The 24646-nt window shown below is 47.8% G+C and overlaps 2 protein-coding genes across 3 annotated transcripts in view; one reads left to right on the forward strand and one right to left on the reverse strand.

Annotated features, from left to right (window-relative positions):
* Window positions 1-1163: 1163 nt before the first annotated feature.
* SOWAHD (sosondowah ankyrin repeat domain family member D) lies at window positions 1164-7359 on the reverse strand. 2 transcript variants are annotated; one of them, XM_081964267.1, is made up of 2 exons: window positions 7178-7359; window positions 1164-3730 (listed from the first exon to the last, which is right to left on the reverse strand). In XM_081964267.1, exon 2 carries the CDS (start codon window positions 3589-3591, stop codon window positions 2590-2592), a length of 1002 nt encoding a protein of 333 aa, XP_081820393.1. In that variant the 5' UTR covers window positions 3592-3730; window positions 7178-7359; the 3' UTR covers window positions 1164-2589. The 2 variants fall into 2 exon arrangements, with proteins under 2 accessions (XP_081820393.1, XP_081820394.1); XM_081964268.1 differs by having other exon boundaries at window positions 7151-7359.
* Window positions 7360-14078: 6719 nt separating this feature from the next.
* Window positions 14079-24646, forward strand: part of SEPTIN6 (septin 6) — a 35684-nt gene continuing 25116 nt past the window's right edge. The window contains exons 1-2 of the mRNA XM_081964246.1: window positions 14079-14454; window positions 14505-14585. Coding sequence (XP_081820372.1) covers window positions 14556-14585 — 30 coding nt within the window. The 5' untranslated portion in view covers window positions 14079-14454; window positions 14505-14555. The remainder of the gene's footprint in view (window positions 14455-14504; window positions 14586-24646) is intronic.

Below are 24646 nucleotides of genomic sequence, written 5' to 3' on the forward strand. Positions count from 1 at the left end.
GCCTCCTACATGTGTTTCCTGGCAACTGGTTTTGAAAAATAGAGACAACCGTTGGTAACTTAGTCTGTTACCTTTACGTTGGTAGATCATGGTAGCAATGTTGCACCTGGTTAAGGGCAAGTAGGTCCTTCTGATCTTACAGGATCTTGGTGACTTGTGAATCCAGGATCCAATGTGGGTCAGTCATTGGGACCAGTGGTTGATCCTGAAGCTGATCCTTGGAGAACTTGTGTGCTTTGAACCCCGATTGGATCCTGCACCATCTTGGAACACATATTCACCTCGCTCGTGATAACTATTGTGTCAGCGTTCCAAATATCATGCAAAATTAAGGCAGAGCTATCCTTAAAGTTCCAATTTAATAAGACAACAAACTGGAATCCCAAATCTAAAAGCTTCCTGGGATTCCACCCAGTTGAAGGTTCATGATCTTATCCCCACACCCATAAATCCATCACATTGTCCAATCTTCTACGGCCACGCTGGCATCTCCACCCAGCTGGTTCCGGTCAGATACAGCTATCTGATCCCGAACTGATGAATGACCTTTCAGTGGCTTTATCTAGAGGCTTAATAGGGATGCTCGGGGTTTTGGTACCTCAGTTACTATTGATTGGACCAGCACACTGAAGAGGGCAGGACTGCTGCTTCTCCTACCCCAAGGCTTAGACCAGGGGTGTCCAACCGTGGCAACTTGTGGACTTCAACTCCCAGAATTCTCCAGCCAGACATGCAGGAGAGTTGAGGTCCACAAGCCTTAAAAGTTGGCAAGGTTGAAGTCTTAAAAGTAGCCAGGCATCAAATGACACTCAAAATTATTATTTTTTCCTCCTGCCCACCTATTTCCTGAAGATATGCCCCACTTCCAGTTAAGAACCTTGTGGTTCCTTCAAGTGCCACTGGCAACAATGTCAACAGAATCTTGAGTCTCCCTGCCTTGATCCCCATAGCACAGGGGTGAGCACTTCATTGCTCTCCCCAACCCCCTTTCAACCATGCAGGGCTTGGCACAACTCATAATTCGCTTATCTAAAGCTTTCTCGGTTCACCCAGTTTCGGGGCATACATACGACTCCGATTCTCATCTGCTAAAAGCTTTAAAGACCCTCCTTGTCCATCAAGAGGCGACCCATTCACAGAGATGTAAAACAAAAAGGACAACATTCTGATTGAAATATCCTTTATTTAAAACAGAGAATATCCCCGAAGCTCTCAAGAATTCTAGACCCACCCTAAAACAGGTGAAGGTAAGTTCACGCTGGCTGGGGGGAATTCTGGGAGCTGAAGTCCACACACAGTCTTGAAATTGCCAAATTTGGAGATCCCTCTCATTACAGAGGCCTGCTGCTGAAAAATTTGTCTTTGCAAAGATTGCAACACAACAGCAACAGGAAGGGCTTGGTCTTAACTGAAGTGCACTTCCTTATCTTCTTTCGAAACGCACAAAAAATATGCCTCAATAGATGCTGAACATTCCAACTCGTCTTCTCTTAAAACCCAAAATCTGTGCAGGCAACTCCAAGCATTTGATAGTCTCATAAATTAAAATGCACGGCTGATGTTCGCTCGGCCCGGAATTACACCGTGGATAAAATGGACGAAGTCCGATTTTGGAAATATTATTTCTAAAACAATTCATCCCCTTTAATAATTTAAACAGTGCAATTAAAAGACAGTGGTAGATGCAGGCATTTCATCTTGACTTATCAGTACCAAACTTACAATAACGAGGTTAAAATTGAAATAAAATATAGGATATTAATCTATTAATATCCTATGTTTTATTCCGATTTTAGCCGCGTTATTGTAAGTTGCTACTGATGAGTCAATACGAAATGCCTGCATCTACCACTGTTTGTATTTTAATTGTACTGTTTAAACTGTTATTTCTGACTCTTTCCCACCCCATCCTGCCAAAAGAGCAAGCAGCCGGTGTCATATTCTGCTTCCTTAAGCGTTTCAACTCTGATTTTAAAAAGCCAGTTGCTTGCCAAATTGTATTGTTCGGCTGTCAGAAGCAAGTTGATTCAGAGGTTTTTTTTCCCCAGTGGCCAAAGTGGGGTCATCCACCCTCAACCCAGTTCTTCTGCTGCTCTTTTGGCCTAGCATAATCCGAATATGTTATGCAAAGATATGTGCATATCTTTGCATAATGTGACGTCCTGTATCCTCGTAGGACAAGGTGAGACATTTTTCCAGGTGCAGAATTTCAAGTTCTTTTAACGACATACATTCACAGCCCTTTAGGGCAGGGGTCTCCAACCTTGGCAAGACCTGGGGACATCAACTCCCAGAATTCACTGGCTGAAGAATTCTGGAAGTTGAAGTCCACAAGTCTTCACGTTGCCGAAGTTGGAGACCACCTGCTTTAGGGAACAAATGCTAAGGACACCCCCTGCCCCACTTTCATTCAGTCGCTTCCTCCCCACATCCACTTCCTTAAGCCAATGTTTGCTAAAACTCGGGAGATAATCTGAACCACTTTACCACTTCCTCTGCCTTCTTATCAACCTGTCGTTTCTCTAATGGCGGCCATGAAGATCAATCCCAGCCACGAACTCAAAACACACTAATAACCCTAGGAGAAATCTAATGATCTTGGAAGAATGCAATGGCTTGCCTGAAGATGTTCCTGAAATAAGACCCCATGGGACTGTTCCTTGCAGGCTCAGCATTTTGGTTTTCTGTCCTAAAGGTCCCTATCCGACGCCATCTTGCTGGAGCACAGTTGTTATTGGTGTTCCCTGCTCCGGGGATGGCCAAGTCTTCTTCGGTTGCACCCAGGAGTTCCTTCAACTCTCTGGGAGCGTTGGCGTGGAGGTAGTGCCAGGCTTTGCGGCCATTGTGGTCCCTGAGGCTGGTGTTGGCCCCGAAGGCTCCTACTAGGACCTTGATGGTCATCGTGTGACCCTGAAGAGCAGCCAAGTGGAGAGGGGTCAGCCTCCCACTGGCCGTGAGTACATCGACGTTGGTTGGGTAGCCGTTCCTCTCTGCAAAAGACATCACCTGGATCAAATCTTCATGACGGCCATGTTTTGCCAGCCAATGGAGGACGGTAAAACCAGTCACAAAATCTTTCCTGGAAAGCAAGCTGGGCTCCTTGGCTAAGAGGTTGAGGATGCTTTCGGCGTCCCCCTGGGCCACAGTCAACATCCATTCGTGCTCCAAGGGGTCCAGAGCTAAGCACGACTCTTCAGAATTCACCTCCGAGAATTGATCCTCTCCCTGTTGGGTCTCCATCGAGACGGACTCTTTGGGGGAAGGTGTAATCCAGGTGGGGCTGGCTTGACTGCTCTGCAGGAGAAGCTCCTTCAACCCTTTCCTCCTGGAGCTGCTCCAAGACATGGAAAGGCGGGATGGGTTCATTTCGGGGGCCCACTTTGCCAAGTTCCTCTTCGCCCAGCTCCTATTGGTCGATTGATCTCGGAGAAGGCTCAAGGTTTCAGCCCGGTTGATAGGACGAGGGGACTGGGTGCCATCTTGCCTTTGTCCCTGGAGGTGGCTTGCTAGGACAGGCCTCTCTTCTCCTCCCTCTTTCTGGTTGTTCTCCTTTTGCTTCTCCATCACGTCCCTTCCTTCAGGGTCCAGCATCTCCTCAAAGTTTCCGATACTTTCCCTACCTCTATCCTGAAGTCTCGGTCACTCTTGTGTACAGCTGCTTCTTGAAGTCATCATATTCCTGCTCGGAAGAGGAAGTGAGGGAGGTCTCTTCTGCTCTCCTCAATGTTGCCTGCATAGAAAGAAGGAACCAACACGGAGCATCAACACTTAGCAAGAGGAACTGATCCCTCACCGAGAAAGTGACCGTGAATAGTCTGGATATGAGCCTCGGCGGCGCAGTGGTTAGAGTACAGTACTGCAGGCCACTTCTGCTGACTACTGGCTCTCGGCAATTTAGCAGTTCAAATCCTACCAGGCTCAAGGCTGACTCAGCCTTCCATCCTTCCGAGGTGGGTAAAATGAGGACCCAGATTGTTGGGTTAAGAGGTTGACTCTGTAAACCGCTTAGAGAGGACTGTAAAAGCACTGTGAAGCGGTGTCTATTGGGAAGGAAGGAAAGGGGGGAGGGAGGGAGGGAGGAAGGGAGGAAGGAACGAAGGAAGGAGCAAGCCATGGTGGCACACTAGTTAGAATGCAGAATTGCAGATCAACTCTGCCCATTGCCAGCAGTTCGATCCTGACTGGCTCAAGGTTGACTCAGACTTCCATCCTTCTGAGGTGGGTAAAATGAGGGCCCAGATTGTTGGAGGGGCCATAGGCTGACTCTGTAAACCGCTTAGAGAGGGCTGGAAAGCACTGTGAAGCAGTATATAAATCTAAGTGCTATTGCTAATAGCAACTTGCTACCGAGAAAGTTTCACCACAGAACTGAAGTTCTTGTTCATTTGAAACTCCCCAAACTGGGGTCCTTGATGCTTTCTGACCTTTTAAGTGGGGTCCGTGATGCTTCTACAAACTCATAGAGGACCAAGGACCTCACCATTCAACTCTGAGGTAAAAATACTCTCTCTTTTTAAAAATGTATTTTTATTGTTTACATATAAATATATTGAATACAGTATAATCGTCCTGGCATTTCCACTTGCCATGAACCAAAGGTTAAAAACAAATAACATACATTCTATTTTAAACAGTCCTTGTGTTGTACATTTATTTTTGACCATCATATTCTAGAAGGTCAACTTATCTATCATTCTAATACCTACATTCTAAAAAGGTAAAGGTCCCCCTCGCACATATGTCCTAGTCGTTCCCGATTCTAGCGGGTGGTGCTCATCTCCGTTTCAAAGCCGAAGAGCCAGCGCTGTCCGAAGACGTCTCCGTGGTCATGTGGACGGCCTGACTCACTGCCAAAGGCGCACGGAACGCTGTTACCTTCCCACCAAAGGTGGTTCCTATTTTTCTACTTCCATTTTTTTTAATGTGCTTTTGAACTGCTAGGTAGGCAGAAGCTGGGACAAGTCACGGGAGCTCACTCCATTACGCGGCGCTAGGGATTCGAACCGCCGAGTTGCTGACCTTTCTGGTCGGCAAGCTCAGCATCTTATCCACTGAGCCGCCAGGTCCCTTCCAGCTTTATTCTATTCTTCTTCTTCATCACTCTGCAGGAGCTGATGCTATTTTTGCTGCAATTAACACTGGTGCGGAAACTTATTTTGAATGTTTGGACACTCCCCTTTCTGTCGGGTTTTAAATACACTCCTGAAACCATCATCCTGACTCTTCGTCCTTCCTTTACCTGTCATAACCCAAAGCCCTATCAATTGTGGAGACAACTGGAAAACCCTCCCCTTGCCATAGAGTCTTCTCCTGGCACACTGTGCCCTCCACACTGGAAGCTCTTCTCAAAATTCTAGCGCCGACCGGTGACGGAGCCACAGCAGAGGGAGGAAAGAGCCACATGCGGCTCCGGAGCCGCAGTTTGCTGTCCCCTGCCCTAGATGGTATAAAACAGGATATTTGGAGGCTCTGCTCCTTACCATCTAATAATAAATACCACACCAACAGATGTTTCAAGGGAAAGAGAGAGAAAAAGTGCTGGTGGGAAACTGTTCCTGGAATTACAATACATTCCACCGCATTTTTCCTCTCTTTACCTAAGACATTCCAGGGTAATCCAGGGCGAAAGTGAGCCAGCTTTCCAGATTCCTCTTTGACCCAGGGACACGCCCCGTTATCTTAGATTTATTTATTTCTTTGCAGTTGCAAAACACAAGCCGAGCAGCCTTAGGATTGCATCAAATAAACAAATAGCGGCACCATTTCTGAAGTTGTAAGGCAAGGCTGTCCGACCTTTTAAGACCTCTGAACTTCAACTCCCAGAACGACTTGACTGGGGAACTCTGGGAGTTGAAGTCCACAAGCCTTAGACACACACACCTGGTCTAAGGGATCAGCAGCCAAACAAACAACGTGGGTTTTTTTGTATGTCGATTCGGAAGGGACAAAGAAGTTTATTTATTTAATGAATTCAAAGCATATGCTGACCATCTAGATACCCCAAACGACTCCGGAGGCTTTTGAATTGGGGTGGTGGGTGGTGGGTTGGATTTATTTTATTTTATTTTTTGCACCTTTCTTACTCCCTTGGGACGCAGGTAGGGGCAGCAAGCGAGAAAGGAAGGCATCATAACATCTCAAACTCTTAAATGGAATTTGTCTTTTTTATTTTATTTACTTCCTATTGTCTATAGTTTTTGTATTTTTTTTCCAAAAGTAAGCTGGCCAGAGTTACAGGCAGACAATACATGTAATAAATAAATAAAAAGGGCAGGTTGACCTGGGAATTACCACCTGTCCCACTGACAATTCCTTCTTTTTCTTTTTTGGGAATATATGTTTTATATTCCATGTATATCTGAACAGAGTGTTGTCTGGGCACAATAAATTTTGAGTAAAAAAATAATAACCATAATCATACTGGTGATCTTCATAAACATATCAGTATATCACAAAGTAATAGTGCAATTAGAGGGACACAGTGGCTCAGTGGCTAAGACACTGAGCTTGTGGATCAGAAGGTCGGCAGTTCGGCGGTTCGAATCCCCAGCATCGCGTAATGGAGTGAGCTCCCCTTACTTATCCCAGTTTCTGCCAATTTAGCAGTTCGAAAGCACATAAAAATGCAAGTAGAAAAATAGGAACCACCTTTGGTGGGAACAGCGTTCCGCGCGCCTTCCACATTTAGTCATGCCAGCCACATGACCCCGAGACGTCTTCCGACAGTGCTGGCTTTTTGGCTTTGAAACAGAGATGAGCACTGCCCCCTAGAGTCGGAAACGAGTAGCACATATGTGCAAGGGAAACCTTTACCTAATACAATTAACATTTACTTTTTTCCCCCTGATGAGTCAACAAAAATATCTCCTCCACCTTACAAATGTACCCTGCACATTACCAACCAGGGCTGTCCAGGTTTTTTTTTTCTCCAGCAGCTCTTGCAACAGTCCCCGTCATAACAACCCTGCAAGGTAGGCTGTTTCCCACGAAATCCCGATTGTAGGACTGGGAAGCTGCGGGTTGCGGCTGGCTCCCTTCCTAGCTCAACCCTACGGACTTCTACCCAACTCCTGGATGCTCATATAAAACCACAATGGCCAAACCACCATGCAGCGTGGTGACTGCGCTCACAGAGAAAGTGGTTACCTACCTTGGCTAAACTTTCTTCTGAACTCACCTCCGGCTTGATCCGAATTGCAACGCCTTCTGTCCCAAAGTTTCTCCTCCTTGCTGGGTTAGGATCACTCCCCCCCCCCTTTCTGCAGTTTCTGGATCGTAAATCCCGCGCAAAGAACGCGGAACGGGGGCCCTTGCGCGCTCCTGAGCTGGGGATCGTCTGCGTTTTGCCTTTCTCTCCCGGTGGCTAGGGAAGGCGGGCTGTTACTCCGGTTGGGGAGTGGGGGGTGTCCCTCTACCCCGGTTTCTCTACCCCGTCTGGGGCTTACTCCGCCCAGCCTCGCCACCTTGCAAATCCGTAGCAGCTGGGAGCTAATCCGAAGCAACGGCTCCCCAGGTCTTGCCTTCCCGTTTTTGGAGCCGGTTTTCTTGCTTCCGCGTCTTAAGCCAACCTCCCGGGGCAAAGTTTGCTCCCTTGAGAGAGAAAGAGAGAGAGAGAGGAAGGAAGGAAGGAAGGGAAGGAGGGAGGGAGAGAGAGAGAGAGAGAGAGAGAGGAGGAAGGACGAAAAAGAACGAAAGGAAGAAAAGAGCCCTTTGCTTTCCCCCGAGGGGCTTCAGCTGCCGCCTGGCCTGAGGTTGCGCCAACGCCCTCTTGGGAGACGAAGGATCCCACCCACCCAATTCCTCAACCCACCCACCAATCCATTTTTCATCCCCGCGAGGAAAGAAAAGGAAAAAAAAGCCACTTTCTTCCCCGTTGCCAGGCGCTGGGAAAGGTTGAGGTTGGTGGGCGTGACTGAGCCCCCTCCCCTCGTGGCTCCCATTCACAAGACCCCCTCCCCGAGCCCCCAGGTAAACTGTTTGCACAGATGAGAAGCCCCCTCCCCATAAAGCCACCATCTGCCTGCCTTCTGATTAGGATTTATTTAACGGTGGGAAATCAAAGGGACTTCAGAGCTGTACGCCCCGGTCGGTGGGTGATGGATACCCCAAGGTGGGCTTTGCAGGCGATGCAAACCCGAGCAAACCAAGATTGGCTTGGTACGTTCGGGGACTCGAGTCACGCCGTTGAGGAGCTTTAGGAGCGGCTGCTCCTCGACTCCACCTGTCGGCAAGGTGAGTCAATCGTTGTCCTTGATAAAAAAATAAAATAAGATGCGTTGATGGCTAAAGAGACTTTTTTTTTCTCCTCCTGGAGTGGGATTCCCGTGGACTATCTATATCCAAGCGGTTTTCGAGGCAACAATGTGAACATATTATCACTTTTATTTCTTAGTCAAGTGTTTTGATTATATATAAGATACAAAAATAGAAAGAAAAGGGAAAAGAATAAGAAAAGAATAAAGAGGAGGAGAAGGGGAGAAGAGGGGGGGAGGAGAAGAAGGAGAAGACAAGGAGGAGAGGAGGAGGAGGAGAAGGAGAAGGAGAGGAGGAGGAGGAGGAGAAGGAGGAGACTAGAAGGAAAAGAAGAGAAAGGAGAGGAGGAGGAGAGGAGGAGAAGGAGAGAAGGAGAAGAAGGAGAAGACTAGAAGGAGAAGAGAAAGGAGAGGAGGAGGAGGAGAAGAGGAGGAGGAGGAGGAGAAGAGGAGGATGAGAAGGAGAGGAAGATAGGAGAAGGAGAAGAAGGAGAAGACTAGAAGGAGAAGAGAAAGGAGAGGAGAAGGAGAAGAGGAGGAGAAGGAGGAGGAGAGGAAGAGAACGAGAAGATGTAGTAGCAGTAGTACTTCTCATTCCTTTTGGGGCAGGAGAATAAGGCAATATAAAATAATAGGAAATATTACTATTATTTCTAGAAGACTTTTACATCTTCCCAGATGGGCCAACAATTGTGTTATTTCTTAGTAGTCTGCCATTGAAGTAGCAGCTTGATAGATTTCTGCTTGGCTTCTGGGATCTGCCAAGGTCAGCTGCAGGCTGCTCCTTAGATGCTTGAACAGCATTCTGGTCTGTAGTAAAGTAATAGCATTGATAGTTATGAACAACTGTATTCTCAAAAAGTCATCTATATTAAATTGTTATTCTCCTGCCAAGACTTTATGGTTGCAGTGTAGGATGAGCCTCCAACAGAGGAGCTTACTTAAGATCACTCAGGGACTTTCCCATGGAATGAGATTGATGTTCTTGGAAGGATATATTGGTCTTGGGGCTATTGGATATAAAAAAGGATGGGTCAGAAAGGCCCTTGAAGTTGGCTTCCTCTGCAGCAGCGGTCACCAACTGGTGGTCCTTGTACCACTGGTAGTCCACGAGAAAATGTTGGTGGTCTGCAGAGAAATTATTTGCATTTTTATATTGCACTAAATCAGGGGTCCTCAAACTACACCCCTGGGGCCGGATACATGCAATGAATATTTGTGTTGCTGCAGAGAGTCTCCCACTTTGGGGTCTTTTTGTGCGGGTCAGAGGGGGGCAGAAATTCCAGCTCGGAGTCTGCTTCAGTCTCCTGGTGTGGGACTTTGGGCAAAGGCTGGAGGGAAGAGCTGCTGGTGGCGAAGAGCTGGAGGGCCTCATTCCAGTGGGACTGCATCATGGCCTGGAACTGGCTGACCATCTCAGCCTGCTGAACCTCCAGGCACCGGTACCTGGCCTTGCACTTCTGCAGGTCTTCCCTCTGCTTGAAAAGCCTATGCTCCTAGTCCTCAGTGAGGTGCTTCTGCTGAGCCTCCTCCTCGGTCAGATCCAATTTGAACTGAGCTGTTTTGCCAACTCTTTCTCCTGGTGGCTGCTTAGCTCCAGCAACTGCTTCCTGTTGGGGCCCTAAGGAGCCGGGGTGAGCAGGCGAGGAGTGGCTGGGTTTGAGTTTGAGTTTGAGTTTTATTAAATTTATATACCGCCCCCCTCTCCCCGCAGGGACTCGGGGCGGTGTACAGACAGTACATATAAAACAACAAAGCAAGAACAACAAAACATTAGACAACCAACATAAACATACGGTCTGTAAAATACCCGAACTCATTTCAAGTTAAAAACAGTCTAAAACCAGTCTAAAACCAAATTAAAACCCCAAAATTTACAATATTAAAAAGCCAGGGGAGGGGAGGGGTGAGTCTGGCGAGGCGCCCCTCAACTTGAGTGACATCGATTTAGCCATGCCCACCCAATCACATGACCACCTTGCCACACCCACCCAGCTGGTCATTAGGCAGACCATATTAGTGGTCCGCGGGATTTAAAATTATGAATGTAGTGGTTCCTGAAGTCCAAAAAGTTGAGGACCCCTGGTCTACATCTCAACCAACCAGCTCCTTGCAAGACTGAATTCACCAATGAAAGAACGAAAAATGTCTCATCTCTTCTTTTGGTCCTTCCAACGCACATTAAATGACTTTACCAAGACACTTATCTGGATTTTTCAACTTGGGTTCCAAGACTAGAAGATGATAACTAGAAAGATGGGACATTGTCCTTGAACGAGACTGGAGCAAAGGTTTTCTGACCACTCCCTGATGCAGCCGGATGTCGCTGGGCAGCTGTTGATGCTCAGTCTTGCGTCAGTAAAACGGAGGAAACAGCAGCTGGAGTCACAATTTATGGTGGTTTGTTTTTGTGGGACTTGGCTGCGGCAATTCGCTAAGCAACAAGGACAAGGAAGGTCGTAAAACATGGCAAAATCCCTTCGTAGATGTCTCACTTAGCAACGGAAATTTTGGGGCTCCGTTGTGGTCGTAAGGCGAGGACGACCTGGTAGTCATCTGGAATCTTACATTTCTGCAGCCGACTCTTTTCACGCACCAATTCACATCTTCAAAGGCAGTGCCCGTATATATATTTTTTCCCCATCTGTCAATTTCATATACGCTTCCTGGAATACATTTCTGGATAATTACAAGGAACGGAGTCATTTCCCCTGAAATTTATAATTAGTTAATCATTAGCCACAGCTTCTGGGCTTCACAGGAGAAAACTCCCCCCACTAAAAATACTAATTGGGGAGGGAGGGGAGAAAGGGAAAAATAAAAACAATTGGTCCCCTCTTTCCAGAATGCTTTTATGCCGAGGAGATGCTGATTTTGTGATTCCTTCACTCTTGAGGGATAGAATAAGCCACGTTTGACTGGATTCACACACCGCACTAAGCCACAAGGACGAGGCTCACAGCTTTCACCGTGCCTGAGATACGAACCCCAACAGCGTGTACACAGAAAGTAAAAAGGATGATGGTGAATTGTCTGTTTTTCGGTAGGCTCCATCCATCCACAGTGCTCTCTAGCAGCTGAGCCAATTCACTAAAGAAACAAGATTTCCGTTGTGACGAGGTGTGAAAAATATTTGACAAACACACCAAAAGGATGGGAACAGGGACAGTTGTATCTCTTCTGCTAGCATCCTCATTTCACACATCGGGGCGTAGTTATTGCTTGTAGATCTCTAAAAGCTGCCTCAAAGCTGTATTTGAAGACCTTCTGTGGCTACTAGAAATGAAACCAGTGCCAAAGAGAAGAAGAGAAAAAGAGAGAAAGTAACAAGGCAAGCCACTGATGTATAAACAGACAGCAAGCCCCAGTCCCTTCTAATATTGATGATGTTACCTAGTTGGGTATTGAGATGTCTGCAAGGAAACAACCAAGCTGAGAAGGCACCAAGGACTCACAGGCCTTCTCCTCCTGCTCTTCCTTCTCCCTCGTCCCTCCTTCTCTTCCTGTCCCCTCCTCGCCCCTTCTAGCACTGATGATGTTACCTAGTTGGGTAATGAAACATCTGCAAGAAAACAAGCAAGCTCAGAGGCCATCCAGGACTAACCCCATAGTTGTCCTCCTCTCCACAAATCCAACTCCCTTCTAGCACTGATGACGTTACTTAGTTAGGTAATGAAACGTATGCAAGGAAAATAACCAAGCTCAGAGCACACCAAGGACCTCACAGGCCTTCGCCTCCTATTCTTCTTTCTCCCTCCCCTTCCTCTACACCAACACCATTTCCTCCTAGCACTGATCATGTTACCTAGTTGGGTAATGAAACATCTGCAAGAAAAAAAGCCAAGTTTATAGAGCAGCAAGGACAAACCCCATAGCCGTTGTCCTCTTCTTCCTCCTGCTTCATCCCTCTTCCTCCTCCTCCCCTCCAGAAACCCATCTCCCTTTTTACCATTGATGACATAACCTAGTTGGGTCATGAAACATCTGCAAGAAAACAAGCTCCGAGCATTAAGGACCTCACAGGAAAAAGTCCGTCTCAATTCCGGGTACCAGCTAAGCAATATTTTGGGTCTGCAACACACCCTTTAAGTCAAAACGTATCACGAACAGTCACACATGTTCTCCCAGCTTACACACCCACAGCCCATCTTGTGCAGAGCTCTAACAATGCCGAGGCACCAGGCATCCTCCAAACCGAAAGCGATTGCAGTTTTGAATATGCATCAAACTCCTTCGGACCCGATGTTTGTGGTTGCTTCTTAAATGCCGTGTTAACATAAATCCAAGAATTTGGGTTCCTGTAGGAACACAAGCATCTCCAGGCTGAGGGACTTATGAAAATAGATAGCTGATGAAAGCTGACAGGTGTGAAGATGCTGGAAGCCTCACTGTGGCTCTCTAGCTGGATTGGTATTAACCATCTATTAAAAATAGCCACATGTTGGCTAATTCATACTTCTGTTGATTATATTGGCGTATTTATAATTACGAACCATCTTTATGTTTAATTCGTACATAGCAGTGAGTTTCCTTCGTCCAATTTCTACCTCTTGTCTCTAACCACTCATAAAATATATTCCATAACAATATGGAATATTCTGTGTTTTCTTTGTCTTTTGTTTTTAAAGTCAGCCTGTCCATCTTGGCACTTCCCTCCGGCCTTCACCCAAAGCCCTGCAACAGGAGGCTGAAGCAGACCCCAAGTTGGAATTTCTGCCCCCCCCTGACCTGCACAAAAAGACCCCAACGGGGGAGACCAGAGATTCTTTTTTTTTTGTTTTCAGGAGGCAACTGGGATTTTCGTGCCTTTTTCTTCAAAGACCTTTCGCTTCCCATCCCAAAGGATGCCAATGACCAGCTCTGTCTGCCAGGAGCCTCCATCCTTCCATTCCATCCCAGCCAGAGCTGAAGAAGCTTCTTGGAGGAGAAGCGAAACCTCTTCAAAAGAAATGTAAAAAAAAAAAAAAAACAGAAAGTCCAGTTGCTTCTTGGGGAAGGGGAGGGGGAAAAAGCACCTTTAGGAGACCCATCCTATGGGATGCTATTAAAATAAAATGTTTGAAACAAAAAGGAACGTGTCCCGATGCTCCAAAGGCTTCGGGGGGGGGGGGTCGACCCAGCTTTCTTTCCCACTGAGGAGGCTCCGCTTGGAGGGCACAGCAGCACCGGGGAAACCGTATCCACCTGGGCTGGCTGGGCAGGGAAAAAGGAGGAACACACACACACACACACCCTCCCCAGGCAAGCAGCCTCTTTGGCCCCAGCCGCCTTTTCGCTTCGGGGAGGAGAAGCGAAACCTCTTCAAAGGAAAAAAACAAACCAGAAAGTCCAGTTGCCTCTTGGAAAAAAAATCACCTTTGGGGCAAGCACGACCTGGAGGAGAATCTCTGCAGACTTTTCCCTGGACCGTTTCAGCACCCACTGCGGTCCAGAACCGAATCTGCTGGATCAGATTTATATAAACCCCACGGTCCCTGCTTCTGGCCAATGAATGTCAATGGGCATAGAGGGGGCAGTTGAGCTCCGGGGGCCCCGTGCAGGGCTGGGGACCCCCCTGGGAGGAAGGCAGCCGGCTCGGGCCAGCGCATGGGCTCCCTCCATCCCCTAGGTGTCCCCCTCCCCTGCCCCACCCTCCGCTTCCCCCCCCCCCAAAGCGCACAAGCCGGGCTGGCAATCGGTGCTTCGCAGCGCAGCCGGGTGGATTGCTGCCTGCTCGGCTTGCACCACCGCGGGCGGGGAGAGGGGGCGCCAGAAGCAAGCGGGGGGGGGGAAGAGAGAGAGAGAGCCGGCCAGCCCATTCCCGCCCCCACGGGAGGGGGAGGTGAAGAGCCAGCCAGCAAAGAAGGAGGAGGAGGAGGAAGAAGAAGAGGGGGAAGCAGCGGTCCGCGGGGCTTGGGAGCGGGTGGTGGGAGGTGGAGGGTCTCCGCGTCGTGTCCACGCCCCGCTCCTCGCCCGCTCGGCTCCCCCCCTCCTGCCGCAGTGGCCGCGTCCTGCCAGCTCCCCGCCCCGCCTGCTAGGCTCCCCTCGGCGTGTCGGGGCTGAGCCAGCCGGAGGTGGCGGCGCGCTCGGCTGCTCTTACCGGGGCTGAGGAGGAGGAAGAAGAAGAAGAAAAAGAGGAAGAAGAGGAGAAAGGAGAAAAAGAGGAGGAGGAGGAGGAAGAAGAAGAAGAAAAAGAGAAGAAGGGAGAAGAAGAGAAGGAGGGAGAAGAAGAGGAGGAAGGAGAAAAGGGGAGGAAGAAAAAGAAGAGGAGGTAGAAGAAGAGGAGAAGGAAGAGGAGGAAGAGGAGGCGGAGGCCGGGGGGCCATGGCGGCCACGGAGCTCGCACGCCAGGTGGTGAGTGAGGGGAGCGGGCTTGGGGGGGAGGTGTCCCGGGGGTCTCCTCCCAACAGCCCCCGCCCTTCCCCGAGGGGCTGCTCCGGCCCTGGCTGGCCGAGGGGGCGCGCCGGGGCTGCCTTGCTGCAGGGGCTGGCCGAGGCAAGGGAGGCAGGCAGGGATGCTGGGCGGGGGTCCGGCCGGAGTTGCTGCTGCGGCCCCTTCTGCGGCTCCGGAGCCTTCCGTTTACATGGGGCAGAGAGCGAAGAAGAGGAAGGGAAGGAGGGACCGCTGCAGCCGCGGCTTCCTGCGGAGAAAAGCGGGTGGTGGGCTTCAGCGGAGCAGCCTGGCTGGATCTGGGTGCTTTTTTGTGTGTGGGGGGGGTTAGGGTTCGTCCTCCTCCCCCCCCCGGGAGGGAAGGAACCTGCGCGGGGGGGGGAAGAGATGCCTTCCACATCCCGCGCGGGGGCTGGTTGGGGGGGTCCTGCGGGGCGTGGGAAGGGGCTTCTCGGGCCTGGAAGGCAGGTTGGCTTCCGGAGGGAGGGGCGGGGAGGAGAAGGGACCAACCCGGACCCAGCACGGCTCGGTCTGCTTTGGGCCAAGGGAGATTTCAAGCTGATGGGAACCAACAGGGCCAGCTCGCAGCCATGGATCGCCTCGGGAGGGGTGGGGGGAGACGAAGAAGGCCTCCTCCTTCCCACCCTCCGCTCAGGCCATTAGATCCACCCTTCCCTTTCTAGCTCCCATCATCCCCAGCCAAGCGGACCACGAGCCCGTTGCGGAACGGGGTTGGGGGGTTGGGATGGGGGTTGCGTAATTTGCCTGCCGTTGAGCCACGCACGGGCGCTGTCAAGACAAAGGGGAAGGTGGTCTACTCCACCTCTTAACCCACCCACCCCAAAATAGTGGAGAGATGGGAGCTTTAGTCCCCGCGCAGGAGGATGGGTTGGGAAGACACCTGCGCCTCACCCTGAGTCTATTAAAAAAAAAAAGGCAGCAACCGAGCGTGCCGTTTTTGTTTTTTTAGCTTTTCTTTTGTGTTCCGGAAGGAAACGAACCCGGGGTTGGTGGCAGAGTCGCTTTTTCATTCATTCGAGGTCTGGGGTTAGGAAAATGGACGGTGCCTGATGTGCAGCTGACAGCGAAAGGCTGTTTTGGAAATGGTTTTTTTTTCCTCCTCCTTCTTTTGAGAGTGGAGGTCTCTGGGCCCATCTTTGAGCTGGGTAGCCTGGTCGCTTTTAAGTGGGAGGGGGAAAGGGGGGCTCTGCTGGGCTGAGGCTGCCCCCTTTGTGGGGAGAGGGAAGCCAGTGCCCCCCCCCCTGCAGCAGGAAGTGCCAAATATCTCAAAAAAGGAAAGCCTTGTTGGGGGTTTTCAAAATTTGTGCTTTGTGGGGTTTTAGGGCCAAAGAGTATCCTTGTAACTCTGCCTCTGTTAGCAATCCTGATTTTGGTTTAATTACCCCCCCCCCCCCAATGCTTTCAAGATTGGAAGAAAACGGATTGTCCCATTTTGGAATATTTGGGACAACGGGAGAGAGCTGACCACTTCATTCATTTTAGTTATTTATTATTATTTTTCTTTAAATCTCACCTTTGTTACTTTATAAGTAACTCAAGAGAGTTGAAAATACCTAATACTCCTTACTATTTGCCTCACAACGACAACCTTGTGAGATGGGTTGGGCCAAGAGAGGGAGAGAGGCACTGGCAGGACTAGAACTCACCGTCTCCTGATGATTGGCCCAAAGTTACTCAGCTGTCTTTCATGCTTAAGGCAGGACTAGAACTCCCAGTCTCTTGGTGATTGGCCCGAAGTCACCCAATTGGCTTTCATGCCTGAAGTGGGACTAGAACTCACTGTCTCCTGATGATTGACCCAAAATCACCCAGATGGCTTTCCTGCCTAAGTTGGTTCTAGAACGTACCATCTTCTAGTGATTGGCCCATAATCACCTAGTCAGCTTTCATGCCTAAAGTGGGACTAGAACTCACCATCTCCCGGAGATTAGCCCAAAGTTACACAGCTGTTTTTCATGCTTAAAGCAGGACTAGAACTCCCAGTCTCCTGGCAATTGGCCCGAAGTCACCCAATTGGCTTTCATGCCTAAATTGGGGCTAGAACTTACTGTCTCCTGGTGATTGGGCCATAGTCACCTAGCCTGCTTTCATGCCTAAAGTGGGACTAGAATTCACCTCCTGGTGATTGGCCCAAAGTCAATCCTCCCCATAAAGCCGGATGGCTTTCCTACCCAAGCTAGGACTAGAACTCCCAGTTTCCTGGTTTCTAGGCCAGCCCCTTAACCAATGAGACCAAACTGGCTGTAGGAATGTGCAGCCCTCCATCTCTCCCATTCCAGAGAACCTCAGCGGTGGGGTAGAAAAACCCATTTTGGTCCCTGCAGTATTGAAGTTCTACCAGTTAGCAGATACAGGCTGGCCTTCGTTGGCAGATAGGTTGAGCTCCCAGTGTACTAAACGCGGTGATTTGTACATTTGTGGCTTCTCCTGGCTCCCCCCTAGACTTGCGTCATCCCCCCAGACCACTCCATGATGGCTTGCTCAACAAACTTGGGTTTAGAAGCTCAGGAACGCAACCTAACCCAATGCATTCAGCAAATTTGGAACATAGAGAGCTAGTTGGTTTCACAACAGTTTCTGTAGTGATCTGGTTAGTTACCACAAGGGAAGGAAGGGGCAAAGTTTCTCTTGGCTTCCCCTTGTAGCCTGTGAAGATATTCTCTCCTATTGTAAGGGAACCTTTGTCCATTTTTCTGGGTAGGTAGATACCATTCGGGGGGCGGGGGGGGGGAAATAAAATCTCAAAGCCTCCATTGTTGTTTGTTTATGAAAGCCTCTGGAATCACTCTACGGATTCTTTTCGTTCTTTACGTATCATTTTCTTAATTTTTCCCCCCAGATTCACACTTTAATTTTCTTAATGAATTTAATTCTTAATTCACACTTTAATTCACTTTAATTAACACAAATCAAGATCACCTGAAGTGTTAATACCACTTTGGAATGCCTTGGTAAGGCTGCACTTGGAATCCTGCATCCAGTTTTGGTGGCCACAATGTAGAAAAGATGTGGAGACTCTAGAAAGAGTGCAGAGAAGAGCAACAAAGATGATTAGGGGACTGGAGCCCAAAACATATGAAGAACAGTTGCAGGAACTGGGTACATCTAGTTTAATGAAAAGAAGGACTAGGGGAGACATGATAGCAGTGTTCCAATATCTCAGGGGTTGCCCCAAAGAAGAGGGAGTCAAGCTATTCTCTAAAGCACCTGAGGGCAGAACAAGAAGCAATAGGTAGAAACTAATCAAGGAGAGAAACAACTTAGAACTGAGGAGAAACTTCCTGACAGTGAGAACAATTAATCAGTGGAACAGAAGTTGCCTCCAGAAGTTGTGAATGCCCCAACACTCGAAGTCTTTAAGAAGATGTTGGATAGCCATTTGTCTGGAACGGTATAGGGTTTCCTGCCTAGGCAGGGGGTTGGACTAGAAGACCTCCAAGGTCCCTTCCAACTCTGCTATTGTATTGTATTGTATTGGCCTTCTGAGTGATGGCAAGGGGTGTAACATATTTAAGATTGTAGAAGGGCGTTAGAATTGGATGCAGCTCTGAATTCAGCCTTTGCGTTCACCATCTCTCCTTGGGTAAAACGTTTGGCAGGCTGCCCGCTGCCAGTCATGCCAAAAATGGCATCACCAAGTATGCACTGTCTGTAGCATGCCAGCCTCCCATCACGATCCTTATGTAACGCTCTAAAGTTTAGCAGGCAACAAGAGATAATTATGAGGTTTGGGGATCTGCCTGCAGGCAGAGAAGCCTCCACCTCCTGCCTTGATTGATGTCGCTTTTTTGACAGGCGACAAGCAGATGCATCGCACAGAGAGATGGTTTTCATTCTCAAGCGTGACTCATGGAAGTCCAGGGTTAGGAAGGGAAAGCAACCAGCAAAGAAAGGAACACATTACCACCCGGAAGGGTCAAATCATCGTGGTCTTCCCTGTCATGGAGAAGAAGCAGAATAACAGAGTTGGAAGGGACCTTGGAGGTCTTCTGGTCCAACCCCCTGCTTAAGCAGAAGACCTTCTACCATTACAGACAAATGATTGTCCAACCTCTTCTTTAAAAAGTTGTGTTGGGGCATTCACAACTTCTGGAGAAAAGTTGTTCCACTGATTAATTGTCCTCACTGTCAGGAAACGTCTCAGTTCTAGGTTGCTTCTCTCCTTGATGAGTTTCCATCCATGGTTTCTTGTTCCGCCTTCAGGGGCTTTGGAGGATGGGTTGACCCTCCTCTTCTTGGGGGAAGCTCCTCAAATATTGGAACACTGTTAACATGTCTTCCCACTAGACTAGACACACTCAATTCCTGCAACCATTCTTTGTGTGTTTTAGCCTCCAGCCCCTTAATCATCTTTGTTGCTCTTGTCTGCATTTTTTCCTAGTGTCAACATCTTTGGGCCCTTCCATCAAGTTGGCCGCTTGCATGTCCTTGGTCAGAGAGAGACCTGGGCAATAGTTTTATAACTCACCCATGTGCTAAGAGGCAGAACATTGACATGTTATTGGTGTATCCTTGGCCATCAGTAGCTGATTTGTTGTGGGCGTTGGCAGAGTTGACAAATTGAAAGAACCCACTTGTGGTTCTGGTACATCTTCCTGTTGGCAGCTTGTCTCAGAATGACAATCGTTGGAAAGCAGGACAACCTCTGAGTCTTTTTAGTGGACGTGTCAAGCCTCTTTGTTATTAGTTGCGAAGTTGTGTCCAACCCATTGCAACCCCATGGCAAACGTTCCTCCAGGCCTTCCTGTCTTCTACCATCCTCTGGAGTCCATTTAAGCGCACGCTGACTGCTTCAGTGACTCCATCCAGCCACCTCATTCTCTGCCGTCCCCTTCTTCTTTTGCCCTCCATCTTTCCCAGCATGAGGCTCTTCTCCAGGGAGTCCTTCCTTCTCATTAGGTGGCCAAAACCTTTGAGTTTCCTCTTCAGGATCTGGCCTTCTAAAGAGCAGTCAGGGTTGATCTCCTCTAAGACTGACCGGTTGGATCGCCTTGCCATCCAAGGGACTCGCAGGAGTCTTCTCCAGCACCATATTTCAAGGGCTTCACTTCTTTGGTGCTTAGCCTTTGTTATGGTCCAACCTTCACAGCCATCCATTGCATCTGGGAAAACCATCGCCTTGACTAGATGCACTTTTGTTGGCAGGGTGATGTCTCTGCTTTTTAGGATGCTCTCTAGATTTGCCATCGCTTTCCTCCCCAGGAGCAAGTGTCTTTTAATTTCTTGATTGCAGCCCCATCTTTTCACATCTCTGGTTACTCACAATATGAACCAAAGAGTTTAAAAGTTGGCTTCAGAAAGGCTCCTGCTCTAATAAACGAGGAAAAATAGGTCAGCCCAGTAGACACGCCGTGGTTTCTCTGAGTCATAAATTAAGTACACAATATGTGTGCAGAGTCTTTGTGCTCAGAAGCAGCCTGGGCTGTTGTAGGCTGCTGTTGGCTTTCACTCGGAGAAGAACGCTGGGTTTGATTCATCCTTTAAGTAACGGGGCCGGCCCGTATTACAGACGTTGCCACTAAAAATCTAAATGTGGACGGTACAATTTTGGAAGGGTTAAGTGAGTCAAAGGAGAGTGGTAGATCCTGTTTTTGGAAAATGATCTTTTCCTGTCGTTGAGACGTCTTAGCAGACCAGTTCTCAAGCAAGGTCTTGCTAACATACCTTGCCTTTTGAAGATAACCAGCAACAATGATTGACCTACCCAAGGCTTCTGTTTGACTGGCTCTTTCTTTCTCTTTTTTTAAAGGGTTACCTTGGTGAAAGAGATAAGAATATTTAGTTTCCTTTTAACCCAGTCAAAAAACTCATTTATGATTTGGCAGAGGAGAGGGGAAAAAGCACCCTGACTCATATAAGGTTTGTGTTGTCACGCAAGAAATGGGGGGGGGGCTCACTTAGCAGCTGGAGGCCAACCAGACAGTTGATTTTTTTCCTCAACTTTTGTGTGGGTTTCTATATTCCAAGGAGAAGGTTGATGGAGAAACACTTTTCTATGCAGCGTTAGGATTTGAGGAAGATGATAGAACTAGCAGAGGTAGCAAAATTATCCAGTTTGTTTAGAGAAAGATCAACTACAATGATCTCTATTATTGGTGACTGGAGTGGAAACTCCTTATCGACTTTTTGCTGGAAAAAAAAAAAGAAAAAGAAATGAACATACGAGTTGATCATTTGGGGCAGAGGTGGATTCCGGATTCTTCTACTGCTGGTTTGCTCAGGGATGCGCTTCGGATGGGCGCGTTCTTGGTGTGTGGTACACGGGCATGCGCAATAGTAAAAAAAATGCTGCTGTGCATGCGCAGAAGCAAAAAATAAGATGGTGCTGCCGATAGAAACGGTTCAGGGGCATGGCCAGCCAAATTGCTACCTACTCCAGGGGTGTCCAAACTTGGGAACTTTAAGACTTGTGGACTTCAACTCCCAGAAGTCCCCAGCCAGCATAGCTGGCTGGGGAATTCTGGGAGTTGAAGTCCACAAGTCTTAAAGTTCCCAAGTTTGGACACCCCTGACCTACTCGGCCGAACCGATCCAAACCGGTAGGAACCGACCTCTGATTTGGGTCTGATGATTAGGAAACGTGTGGAAAGAGCTGATTGTGATGTCATTTGATGAATTCGCAAATGCATTCATAACCATTGTCACCTAGAGTCTATTTGCATTTCTATTTCTTAGCCACAATTCTTCCTCACAGTTGTATTTCTTTTACCTTGTTAACTTCCTTTCAATGAAAATTACATCAAAGAAAGAGAAAATGACTTTTGCTTTTCTTGGCATGAACTTTGTGGAAGGAGGAGGGTGAGGAAAATCGAAGGAAACGACTTTATACCAAGGAAAAGCATTGGATAGTTGAGCTCAGAATTTTAACCTCGGGGCCAGCTAGCAAGGCTAAGATCCTCAGGGCAGCCTTTCCCAGTTGCGCTGGAAAATGGACTTTATTTTGCTAATTTTGCTTAGAGACTGAATCAGATCACTGATATACAATACAATACAATAGTAGAATTGGAAGGGACCTTGGAGGTCTTCTAGTCCAACCCCCTGCCTAGGCAGGAAACCCTATACCGTTTCAGACAAATGGCTATCCAGCATCTTCTTAAAGACTTCCAGGGTTGGGGCATTCACAACTTCTGGAGGCAACTTCTGTTCCACTGATTAATTGTTCTGTCAGGAAATTTCTCCTCAGTTCTAAGTTGCTTCTCTCCTTGATTAGTTTCCAGCCATTGCTTCTTGTTCCACCCTCAGGTGCCTTGGAGAATAATTTGACTCCCTCTTCTTTGTGGCAACCCCTGAGATATTGGAAGACTGCTATCATGTCTCCCCTAGTCCTTCTTTCTCTTAAGCTAGACATACCCAGTTCCTGCAACCGTTCTTTATATGTTTTAGTCTCCAGTCCCCTAATTATCTTTGTTGCTCTTCTCTGCACTCTTTCTAAAGTCTCCACATCTTTTTTACATCGTGGCGACCAGAACTGAATGCAGTATTCCAAGTGTGGCCTTACCAAGGCATTATAAAGTTGCAGCCTAGGACTGTGTTGGCTTTTTTGTCAGCTTGAGGGATACAAGCTTGAGGGATACATGCCTTTGATATAGCTTGAGGGATACATGCCTTGGCAACAGATCAGTGTTTTTCACCCTGGAGGAACATTAAGACGTGTGGCCTTCAACTCCCAGAATTCCCCAGCCAGCATGAAATTTCCTCCAGCATCAAGAAAAGGGGTGCACTTTGTACCATGGGAAAGTTTCATCAGCACCCCCACTTCTGCTGCCCTTCGAAGCAGATTTACAATTTTAGTGTATGTGTGTGTTGCTGCAATGTAAAACTGGTGTGTAGAAAATTCAGAAATAATATATTTTTTTACAGCAGGATTTTTATCAACTTTGGCAAGATTGAGATATGTGGATTTCAATTTCCAAAATTCCCCAGCCAGTAGGGCTGGCTAGGGATTTCTTGGAATTGAAGTCCACACCTCTTAACCTTAAGAGAAATGTTGCAATAGCTAATAACATATGCAATAAAAACAACAACAGAGCTTAAAAATGCAATACCTGAAAATTAAAAACATCCCCAGCAAAATTAACCAGCCTCTTGAAAAGACCCAAGAATAGATTGAACAATATATTGGAAGTAAACAAGAAGGAATATTTGATCGAATACATTTTGCAAAAAAGAGTACAGTAACCGTTTCCCAAATTGAAAGAAAGGTTTCTAGTATAGCTAGCCATCTCCCATGTTTTATACATCAATTCTCCCATAGCAACAACCTCATCATAGACTTAGTGATGGAGGCTCTTAATTTTTCCAATATTGCGCGATGGCCCACGTTGCAGCAGCCGTCATAAATGGAACAGTTATGTTTTCAGTTCTTCAAGTTGTCTCACTAAATCATGACAGTAAATACATCCTGGGACTGTGACTAAATTTTATGATATCCCTGGAAACTGTCTGGGGCAAAGCACATGTTCTAGTGAATTCGGGCTCTTTTCCCGATTGAAGCCTGCTGAGGAAATATGCCAAAGCAGACGTTGACTCAGTTATAGCTTTAAATTATGGAAACAAAAATCAGATTCTCCTTCCAATGTGTGGACCTTTGCTGTGTCTTAGAATCAAAGGGTTGGAAAGGACCTGGAGGTCTTCTAGTCCAACTCCCCTGCCCGAGGCAAGAAGACCTTATTGCAATCCAGACAAATGGATGCCCTATCTTTTCTTGAAGGCCTCCAACAATGGAGCAATCACAATGTCTGGAGGCAAACCATTCCACTGATTAATTCTTCTCCCTGTCAGGAAATTTGTCCGTCCTTCTCGGTTGGGTCTCTCTTTAAGGAGTTTCCACTCTTTCTTTGCCCCAACCCTCAGATGATTTGGAGAACCGGCTCTAGACCCATCTTCGTTCTCCCTGGATTTAGCCAACCAGGCATTACCAGATTGACTCTCAACAGAATAACAGAGTTGGAAGGGACCTTGGAGGTCTTCTAAGTCAACCGCTTGCTCAAGCAGTAGATCCTATATCAGTCTGGACAAATGCTTGTCCAATCTCTTCTTGAAAACCTCTAGTGATGGAGCATCTAGATCCAAGCTGTTCCATTGGTTAATTCTTCTCACTGTCAACAAATTTCTCCTTCCTTCTAGATTGGATCTCTCTTTTAAGGCGCTTCCACTCTATGACTTCTTGTCCTGTCCTTGGGGGATTTGTTGAATTTGCTTGTGGTCCACTTGGATTCTGGAAGACCACGCTAGGCCAACAATAGTGGGAAATGGCCAAACTGCTCCTGACCCTTCCAGCTACTCCTTTCTGTTGCAATTGTTAATGTCTATAATATATTGTTCTTTGGGATGCAGTGGCTCAGTGGCTAAGACGTTGAGCCTGTCGGTCAGAAAGATTGGCAGTTCGGTGGTTTGAATCCCTAGTGCTGCATAACGGAGTGAGTTCCCGTGACTTGTCCCAGCTTCGGCCAACCTATCAGTTCGAAAGGACGTAAAAAATGCAAGTAGAAAAATAGGAGCCACCTTTGGTGGGAAGGTAACAGCATTCTGTGTGCCTTCGGCATTTACTCATGCCGGCTACATGACCACAGTGACATCTTCGGACAGCGCTGGCTCTTCGGCTTAGAAATGGAGATGAGCACTGACCCCCTAGAGTCAGAAATGACTAGCACAGATGTGCGAGGGGAACCTTTTACCTATATTGTTCTTTACTCTTCCTATGAACATCGCTTCTTTCTTGCAAGGTCCTGAAAGAGTTTGATGAGGAAAACTCAATTTTTTCTATATTCGCTGACGATTAGAATGTACGGCAAGCCCTAACTGTATTTTTGAAGGGAGACAGCGCCCACACACCAACAGGAAACCTCACTCACAGGAAGTGAGTTTCATGCTTGCTCGACTTGAAACTGATCCCTTTCAAGCAGCTTCCTCTACCCAAGGCAACCATCCCTCACCTGCCCCTCATGTCGGTGTTAACATCCTCCCTCCCAATTTCCTAGTCTACACAGATATGGTGGAGGTTG

The sequence above is a fragment of the Natrix helvetica genome (genome assembly GCF_964273705.1).
Source record: "Natrix helvetica genome assembly, chromosome: 11".
Taxonomy (NCBI): Eukaryota; Metazoa; Chordata; class Lepidosauria; order Squamata; family Natricidae; genus Natrix; species Natrix helvetica.

Bases quoted from the DNA above. Each gene is read 5' to 3' on its own strand.
- SOWAHD (XM_081964267.1), bottom strand. From the start codon at position 3,591: ATGCTGGACCCTGAAGGAAGGGACGTGATGGAGAAGCAAAAGGAGAAC.